At 38.9% G+C, this 10,715-nt stretch overlaps 1 protein-coding gene across 1 annotated transcript; it reads right to left on the bottom strand.

The window, feature by feature from the left end:
• Window positions 1-383: 383 nt before the first annotated feature.
• On the bottom strand, window positions 384-5,359 carry nkx6-1.L (NK6 homeobox 1 L homeolog). The gene is given in 3 exon segments (NM_001099916.1): window positions 384-1,839; window positions 3,002-3,174; window positions 4,255-5,359. Coding segments are annotated over 3 exon segments (1,056 nt in total). The 5' UTR covers window positions 4,889-5,359; the 3' UTR covers window positions 384-1,590.
• Between the last annotated feature and the right edge of the window lie 5,356 nt (window positions 5,360-10,715).

Below are 10,715 nucleotides of genomic sequence, written 5' to 3'. Positions count from 1 at the left end.
CATGAAACTATATATATATATATATATATATATATATATATATATATATATATATATATATATATATATATTTAGATGATATATAGAGGCTAGATTAAAAGATGTAGATGGATAGATAGATAGATAGATAGATAGATAGATAGATGATAGATAGATAGATAGATAGATAGATAGATAGATAGATAGATAGATAGATAGATAGATAGATAGATAGATAAAAAGATAGACAGCTTGTAAAATCCAAATTGCTCTCTAGACCGCCATGAGTAATTAAATTAAACATGCTAAAACTACAGAATAAATTTAAATAATTAAGTAACCAGCACTTATTTTTAGTAAGAAATTGCTGCAAAAAAAAGGTAAATAGAACTGAGAACGGTGGGTTTTGTTACAAGTTTTATTAGATCTCACATGAGACCAGATTATTTGTACCTCCATGTTTTAGGTGGAAGAGAACTAGGAACCACCTTAGATAGATTTCTTGTTTAAAACAAAAAAGTGCATAACATAATGCATGGTTCTGCAATGACTTTTTATGTTTTTCAAAGTGAACCCCTGTTTTTCTTTAAATATAAATTAATAGACGTTAAGATGCCAATATATCAATGAAGGGTATACTTTAAAAAGAATAACATTTACATATCCTATATGAAATTTTATAATACAAAACACACCTTATAGTTCAATAGAGCTTCAGAGTGGAGCGGTGAGTGACAGCAAAAACGTCCAAGGTCAAATAAAAGTCCATGATCATATGAATTCCGGTGAAAGGTGTAATACTTTTAGTTTTAGATATCATTTTACAAACTTAAATTACTACTACATATCACAAAGTGGCTGTCGATTAAACGAAACAGGCAGCTGGACGCGATTTTTTAAAGTATGTTTGGCTATGGCCTATACTAGCAAAATAAATTTTGGACACAGGAGCAGACCGAGGTATGTATGGGTCAAGCGTTATCTCTACTGGCTGACTTTTCCTGGAACACTGCAATAGATATGCAAAATGGTAATATGTGGGGGGGGGAGCTTTTGAAGAGTGGTCACTTATATGGTCACAAAGGGTGATCTATACAGAAATCCTGGCAGGGGAGAGAAAGGGAGAAAGCAAAACCTCAGTCAGTGGGGATCGCGAATTATTTACAAGGGCTTTCAACAAGTTGCTTAGAAAATCCTTCCAAGGTTCCGCGACATCGTGGGCAGCCCAACTCTCATGTGATTCAGAAGACATTTTTGTCAGGTCCTATGATTGCCCCTTTGAGAGAAGTGCGACTGGGCCATGTTATGTCTTCTGCCCGTCACGAACACAAAAGTGAGGGGACGAGGCTTCACGGATGGAACCGTGTGTGTGGATCATTTTGCTGTTGCTTAAGTATTTTTTTTCCAATTGCATTGGTGTTTAGAAAAATATATATACATCTTGGAAAATAAAACGTCTTATTTGGCCCTGTTAGAGGCGCAGTGCTGTGAGTGTAGGAGAGGGTAGGTCGATATCCCCAAAGTTTGTCAGAAGATCTGAGGCTTTAGCTGTGTCCCTTCCATCCTTTGACAGCCATTGTCCCTGCCAACTGTACAAGGTGTACGTTCGGCCTAAGAAGAGCTGTCATTTTCAGACTGTTGGAGAAGTATGGCGCTGCTTGACTTGTGTTTCTTCAGTAGCTGGGTGATTTTCTCATCGTCTGAGTTTGGATCCAGAGGTTTGTTGTAGTCATCATCCTCCTCTTCATTATCAGAAGCTCCCTTCAGCCTCTCAGTCTCTGTGTCTTGCTTCTTTTTAGCTGTGGCCATCTCAGCTGCGTGTTTCTTCCTCCATTTGGTCCTCCTGTTCTGGAACCATACCTGGAAAGGAGAGCCAAGAACTGTAAAACTGGATAGGAATGGACAGCTTTTGCAAAAAAAAAAACTCTTTCCCTACAGCCAACAATATAAACTAACGTTTCACTCTTGTGCAAATCAGTTACAGTTACTATATGGAATGTTAGTATTCGGAATTTTTTCCTTATAATATGCCAACAAGCTTAAATACTATGATACAATGCTCTGCTATATACAACCAGTCCAAACGTAAACATTGTACTTAGTTTACCAACACTAGTCAATAAGGGCAACATCACAATAATACTTATGACTAATGGAGATAATATTACCAGTGGTGTTGCCAACAGCAAATAATCAGAAACTAAAGCTGGTCCGTGGTCACAAAAGCAAAGAACTTATGGCTGCTATGTGCAATACCACTGGTGATATTTAAGTCGCATCTTTAATTTTATTAAACTAGACCTGAAATGGTGGCCAAAAGAAATGGTGTTAAAATAAACTAATGGATTAAACATTCACAGTATCTCCCTGCTTTTAGTGACTCCCAAATGTAAAAGAATCACCTGGTCTCATTACAGTACTGCTGTTTTGTTTCAACGTTTTATATTTAAGTGAATATTGTTTATATTTTATATTTGTCTATTTTAAATCTGAAATGAGTTTTCATTCAAAAGAAAGAAAGATAAAATAACTTAATTGCTAATGTCAAATAATCATCAAAACAACGCAGTGATCACTAGTGCAACAGTTCACGAGTTACAATCGCTGGTGAAAGGGACCGTGTATTAAATGGAGTGATATAACAGGAGGACATAAGGTGAACATTCCGCAAAGGACGCTAAATTTCCACAGTTCCCCGAATATCTATTTTTATTGGCAAATTTATTTTGCGCTTTGATGGGGAATGCCTTATAAGCACGCGTTCCACTGTCTTAAAGTAAGATCGTGTGACATAAATTGGGGTAATTATCCATATATGTGCCTGAGCAAGGGAAATCAGTCCTCCACACCAACCACCCAAAATTATCAAAATACTTAAAAAAAAAATACGGAATATATTACATGGGGGGGAGAAATGTCGCAATTTTTATATATATTATATATTATTATTATATATATATAATATGGGTGCTGATCCAAACATCAAAAGAACCCAGAATAAATAATGCTCTGTTTGACTCACCTTCACTTGACTCTCGGTCATGCCCAGGGAATAGGCGAGTCGGGCTCTCTCCGGCCCTGCTAGGTATTTCGTTTGTTCGAATGTTTTCTCCAAAGCGAAGATCTGTTGCCCAGAAAAAGTGGGCCTGGTGTGTTTCCTCTTCCCATCCTTGTCTAGCAACACAGAGCCCTGATCTAAAAGAAAATCACAAGATAACGACGGTAAACTTAGTAAACTAAAACATATATAAAATCTATATCGATTAAGATCCATATTTATAGCTACGCACAACACACAAACATTGTAATCGTCTAAAATACATTTCTGCAAAAAAAACCTTTTTTTGATAAACATTATTTGTTTTATTCTTAATCAAAATACAAATACTAATACAAGGTTTACAACAAAGACGGCAATATAACATTTTGCGGAATATTGTCATATATTTAATTGATACTTTTTTTTGCAAATAATATAATATTCTTCATATATAGCGTTGAGTTTTTCTCTCCAATAACACTGAACAACGACGTAGTGGGTAATAATTTCTACACTGTTACAGATGTAACCCTGAAAACAAATCGGTAGACAAATACAGTATAATGATTATGCAGTGTAGATGGTCTTTGCTAACTACAAATGTAAATTTCCTTCACACCAATTAATTCTTCATTATAATTATACAATTTCTCCCCGGGTCAATACATTTATTATCATTAGTAGTAGTAATAATAACATAATTAGTTAAGGGCTTGTTATGTTCGTTAAAACACACAAATACATAAAACTGATCACATAGATTTCACACAGACTGAACAGTCCCATAAAAGCTACACTGATAATTTACTATAGGGATTCTTAGCTCCCAAAAGTCAGCAATAAATTGAAAATACTAATAAAATGTTTTGCATATGAAGTTGTGCTCATTTTCATAATAATTTACTATAGCGGTATATTGTCTCTGGAATTAAGAATTGTTCCTCTTAGATGATGAGAATGTGGCCGTGTATCACATATTTAATTACACTTTTTTAATATGGGAAATGTCCTATTACTGACTATTTTCTCACATATAGCTCTGATTATATTTATTAAAAATAAACAGTCAATGGTAGCCGTTATGCTACTTTTCTACACAAATATACAGATTGCTATCGTTGAATATGTAAAAGACACCTTTGTGGCAATTCTAATTGAGGCCACAAGCGCAAAGTGACTCAATCGGTTCTACAAAGTTAGTTTGCTACTGAACAAGTGCAGCGTGCAATACTTACTGGGGCCGCAGGCGAACCTAGCATCTCTCCAGGGCGGACTTTGCATCACTCCGGGCCAAAAGATGGGAGTCCTTCCGGGCAGGTCGGTGAGCGGCTTGGGGTACCGCGCCACTGCCACTGCAGCGCTGGGACTGAAGTAGAGACCAGGGGGTGGAGGTGGAGGGGGGCTTAGGGTGCTAAATCTGGGCAACCCCGCCAGGAGTCCGGCAGGTGATGAGCTGGAGGCCACTGCAGCAGAGGAGGCCGAAGTGGAGGTGGTGAGAGCCAAAGAGGGCAAGCAGGAAACTACGGGGCGACTCAAAATATCATTGATGCCATGAGGGGTGGCTGCTGAAATATGTAGGGGAGGTGTTCCTAGAGAGGAAAGCCCTCCACTGGAAGGGGGAGAGGAGGATGAGTGTTTGTGTGAGAGCTGTGTTGGGGAGCCCAGGGGTGGTGATGGAGAGGAGGACAATGATGAAGACGAAGAGGACGAGGAGGAAGAAATGGATGAAGAACATGCCTGAACAGGGAGAGTATAAGCAGGATACAGAGGGGCTTTCATCTCTGCCATGCTGTGTAGGGCTGCCAGGGGTGGGCTGCTCAGGAGGAAAGCGCTCTGCCTGGTGCCATCCATCTGCCCTAAGGTTAACATCACTGAGCCACCTGCACTGCAGCCCCTTAGCGTTAATCAGTACAGGTGGTAGGGGTAGAATTAAGGGCGACGGGGCAAAAAGTGCAGGAAAAAGGAATTAGGTCTAATAAATTCCTTTTGTTTCAATGTGCAAACAAAACCGTTTCTTCTGAAAGAAACACTTTTAGTTCAGAACAATAAAAGGGGCAAAACTAGTCCCACAACTCCAAGGGTGAATCACTATATCCTACCGACGCTGGGCTGTAGTGTTGGATGGCCGAGGTTTAAATCAGTTCAAGCTGCAGAGGGAATGATGTATTTTCAACTCCATAGGACAGATTGTAGAATCTCTTCAGCCCTTTAGTTTACCATCTTCTAGGCAAACACTTGTGGGATGCTCTAGGCCAGTTGCTGCTCTCCGCTAGTCCAGTGCCACTGCAGTTTGAATAACTATTGTAGTGGCAGTGCACTTTGTGAATGGGTTGTCAGTAGAAGCTTTGCTTTAGAAAAGGCGGTGAGCAGGCTTTTCTTTTTTTCTGTCCTGTTCCTCAACCTCTCTCTTAAACCCCTCTCCTGTCTGACAGCTGGAATGAAGCTCTCCAATGTAATAACACATTCTCCTTATCACCGACCTCCTTCGGCGCTGGGGGTGGAGAGAAAACTTTCATCTGTCAATCATTAAGCAGAGGGAGAGTTCGCTCTCGCTTTCAAGCATTGGACCAATTGGTAGAACTGAACCCAATGACGCGCTGCAAATCACGCCCGCTTCCATGATTGGTCCGCGCAATGGACCCCTGCTGGCAGTTACATGTTTAGCATATTAGGCGCGCCTCTTGCAGCTGAGCGATTTGTTGATGTTGATGAATTAAGTTGGAATGAGATCGCTGTGACCCGTGCGCTAAATGACTGCGTATAGGAAATCGAAAGAGGTCACTTCTGTCAAGTAAATGCAAGCTGGCTTCCAATCAAGTCCCGTAAAGTGCGATTATTCTGCTGAAATGGATGTCTTCAATCCTTTTGCAGTGGAAACAGTCGTGAACCTGATATATTTCAGGTGCATATGCAGAGAGTTTAACGGAGAGCCCAATACTTGTGTTAAATGCAGCAACTTGGTCAGTGGGGTGGGGCATGAAAATGTATGGGGTTCCCTATGATTGAAACACCATAGTCACTGAGACTTCGGACAAGTCCTGAGCCCTTGTTGTCTTTAAAATACATGCATTTCGGTTTCTCCGAGCAGGGAACTCCCATTACTTGTCTCAGTTGTATTGTAGCGTTTGCCAGGTGGGTGGCAGGAGCTGCCATTCAAATAAGGACGTTTTTCTAAACATTATTATTATTGTTATTAAGGTTCGATTTGTCAGTATTTTTTTTGGGGGGGGGCAGGGTTTCACTTGCGTCAACTGGGAAAGCAATTGTCCAATCGATCGGTGCAAATGTGTAGTGGCCCTTGTTTTTCCAGATTCTCCAAATCTGTCTTTCTCACACCTTCATAGAGCAACAAGGGAAACCTCTTGTCTGTAACGTATGCAGAAAACGCACATAAAACATTCATATGTATGCGATTGTGCTTGCAGCGACATCAAAAATAAATTTAAACTAACTGACCCCTTCATACAGACCAGTTATATAGTGTCAGTACATTAACATAAACTATGTTTCTTCCTATATTTAGCAAACAGAGAGCTATGTGCGCTATCAGAGAATACCTTAACGATACATAATGCACCCAATGATTTCATTTATCCATATAGTTCAATAATGTTAATGCAGATAACGCTACAGACACCCATGCTGTACATACTAATTCGATAAATTGATTACTCGCGCCTCATGCTACCTGCACACCAAGTAGTCGCACAAACGATTTCTATACTAAGGAGCAATAACAGTGGTTTGCCGGGGCCCGGGCACTCACTCCCACGCTACACAACTGCCCTGTCCCATCGCGTCTGTTAGGAATCGGCAAAACAAGTTATATGATTCCTCCCAATCGGCAATATGAAATAATTGCGAATATTATTGCTTTTTTTGTTGTTGGTTAAATAACATTTTACCAGCGGCGATTTTGTAAGTACACAATGTACATTTTGTATGGTGTTGCTGTTTTTGCAAATTGTATTTAATCGTTAACATTTAGCGATATCAATTTGGGGATTATATACAGAAAATAAACTGCTGCTTGATCAGTTATTGTCGGCAAACAAATAGCAGGAGAAGTAAAATATGTATAATTTTAAAAGTATCGTTAAACAATATATTTCTAAGATGGTCTTCAGTATTGCAATTTTGGACACCGTTGTAATTATTGAATAAACAATGACAAGTATCAGGCTTCCTATTTAATGTACATTCAAACAGTTGCAGAGGTGTCCTCCAATGCACACATTTTTATACAAGCAACTCCCCCTTGTGGTGAAAACAGCAATTGCAACCAACCTGTTTAAAGGGGTGGTTAGTGTTTAAGAATGGCTAATTTTAAGCAACTATTCAATTGACTTTTTTTTTTTATATAGTTTTTGCATTATTTGCGGCCTTCGGACTCTTTACAGCTTTGACATGGGAGTCACTGACCCATCTAAATGAAAAAAAACCCTTTAAGACAACAAATGGACTGTTATTCAGACCCACTCATATTCATATTCCAGTTTCTCATTCAACTCAATGCAAGGTTGCTAGGGACAGCTATTGAATAAAAAGTTAGATAACTTAAAAAAAAAAAAAAAAAAAAATGAAACCAATTACCAATTGTCTCAGAATATTACTCTCTGCATTATACTAAAAGTTATCTAAAAGTGAACAACCCCTTTAAAGCAGGTCAGTGGAGCGTAACTCTATTTTTGATATATTAATTTGTAAAGGAGTATTTAAACACAGGTTTTATCTGTGGAAATAACTACTTTAATAATTATCTGAATTATTAAGTAATAATTTATTAAGGTTTTTTTTTTCTTTCTTTCAGGAAGCACAGATAACATTTTTCTTCTCTTCCTTTCCCAGGTTCTGCTTATGTTTTATTTATTTCCAGATGTGAGCAATATAGTAAAGAGTTAGTTTAGGAGTCTGTGATGGGGTCAGGAAAATGACTGAGAATACATTTATTGCCACAGATAAACAGGAGAATCCACGGAAGTTTATCAGAAATAATTTGTGCAGTGTTAATTGGAGAGGAATAGTGATCAGATTCCTCAAACCACCACATAATCTGAGCTGTAAAAAAACACAGGGATGAAGATGTAGCGGTGCACATTGTCTTATTGTGCTATCCTCTGCAGTCAGAATCTATTGTATTGCTCTGTGCTCTCTCTCTCAGACAGCTTGTACTAGCAATAATGCAACATATAGGAGAGCACAGCTGCCCCACATCGAATAAGTCCTGAATGTGTCTTTTTGGAAGCAGTCACTCTGATTGCTGTGAATAAAATGTTTGCCATAGACGTAAGTGAACTAGCATCTAGTGGGCAAAAACAGTGCCTTCTAGGATGTATTGATTGGCTACATTTGAACAATGAACCTTTCAAAGTGGGTATACCATGGTTTTTCTCAGTAAGATTTTAGGGCTCCAGCTGGTGGGCCCTTGGTGTCTCCATCCGACACTGGTAATAGTGTAATTATTATAATTAATATGTATCCCTATATGCTTCTGAGGATGTTGCGTGAAGCCATGAAACGCATAAAGTGTGGGGTATGATACAATACTGTGTGTGATTAACTGTTTTTAATGAATTTAATAAAATTAAGATTTTATGATCCAAGCTGCATGGTGCTCCATTAAATCTATACGTTTTCGAGGATCCGGAGGTGTGGTCACATGTTAGCACAGGAAGTCTGTCCGTCTTTCGGCATGGAAGTGGGTGAGTGAACTCCCTCTTGTGCTTGTGGGTGCACCGAATTGTATACTACCTATAATTCCTGAAACAAACTTACTTGTCAAGCATGATAAACAGAGGTGCTGCAACAATGAGGCGAGTTAAAAATGCCTCAGGCGGCAGGGCCAGATTGCCGGCTGGCAAAAAGTTGCTCCTGGTACCTTTAAAGGAGAATTAAAGCCTAAACATGAATGGCTAAAAATGCCATATTTTATATAATGAGTTTATTGCACTAGACTATAGTTTGAGCTTCTCAATAGCAACAATGATCCAGGATTTCAAACCTGTCACAGGGGGTCACCATCTTGGAAAGTGTCTGTGACACTCACATGCTCAGTTGGCCCTGAGTAGCTGTTGAGAAGTTAAGTTTAGGGGTTGTCACAAATTATTAAGCAGAAAATTAGGTTTGTCTGTAATATTAGCTGATGCTACAGGGCAGATTATTGAATTCAGATGCTGGTTGTACTGGTTTTTGTGCTGAAATATAGTATTTATCTGTATTAATTACTAATCAGCCTTATATTGCAACATTACTATTCTATATATTTTGAGTAGTTCCCTAAGCTTAATAAATGACAGCAGCACAGAGCAGGTGCAGTGAATCAGCAGAAAAGAAGATGGGGCAACTTTGGACACACAGATCTTCCCTGCTAAATGGCTGTGGTTGCCTTGGGCTGGTACAGAAGCCCAAAACATAATGTACAACATTTCTAGCCTACGTCTTTAGCTATGCTTTAGTTTGTGACTGTTGTTTCAAGGAAACCCATCAAATACCTGTCAGCTCCTCTTTATTTTTCTGCATTTTTCTGCAGAGCTGTCAAATCTCCCCATATGTTTAGGAGTCACCTAAACAGTTTTCTCATCCCCCAGACCCATTATTTAACTGGATTCTCCCAGTTCTGTTTGAATGCTCACTGCACATGTGTATTGAGCATTCAGTGACAGCACTGTGCATTGTGTGCATGTGCGATGATGTTGCTGGAGACCCCACCCATAAACAATACCCACAAAATTTAGTTGGTGCTCTGGGTGCACCGCATTATGAGTCAACACCTCAGCAATGTATGTTGACAGCTCTGATTCTGTAAGATATCTCTTTCCATAAAGTCTCTTATGCTCTGTATCTTTTCATTGATTGGTAGCACTGTACCAGTTTGTCTGTCCTTTTTCTAAACTATCCCAATACCTCTGTCAATATATACATTTATAAACCATAACATTTATATATTATAATAATGGCTGGGCTGCCTTCTAGATAAACGCAGTCGCATAACCCATACAGTGGGCTTTTTGTCCTTTATTAGTCTTAGCTTGGATATTATATTTGTACCTATTATTGTGTTATGTATAGTGTGGTACATTCTCATAAGTTATACTCTCTACTAAAACAGCCCCACTCATCATGCAAATATGTTAAGTTATTTTATAATACAAGCTAAGTCTAAAAAACAGGTTGTTTATGATTGATGGCCTCTCCCCGAAATTTTTCTGAGGACTATGCATAGAATGCACTTCATAAACCACACAATAAAGTCTTCACCCCCTTGGCTATTTACCTATTTTGTTACTTTCCAACCTGTAATTTAAATGTTTCTTAATATTATTATGTGATGGATCTGCACAAAATAGTCTAAATTGGTGAATTGACCGAGTATCTGTCCATAGGACCACAATACACAACAAGCCATACACGCCATAGAGCTGGGCTTTATGGAAGAGTGGCTAGAAATAAGCCATTAAAGTTAAACAGAAAAAGGCAAGATTTGAGTTGGCCAAAAGGCATGTGGGCGAAAATGTATGGAGGAAGGTGCTCTGGTCAGATGAGACTAAAATTAAACTTTTCGGCCACCAAGGAAATTGTTATGTCTGGCGCAAACCCAACACATCCCATCACCCTAGAACACCATTGTCACAGTAAAACATCATGCTATGGGGATGTTTTTCAGCAGCAGGGACTGGGAAACTGGTCCAAATCGAGG

Source organism: Xenopus laevis, chromosome 1L, assembly GCF_017654675.1.
Source record: "Xenopus laevis strain J_2021 chromosome 1L, Xenopus_laevis_v10.1, whole genome shotgun sequence".
Classification (NCBI taxonomy): Eukaryota; Metazoa; Chordata; class Amphibia; order Anura; family Pipidae; genus Xenopus; species Xenopus laevis.
This window is presented reverse-complemented; position numbering and strand designations above follow the sequence as displayed.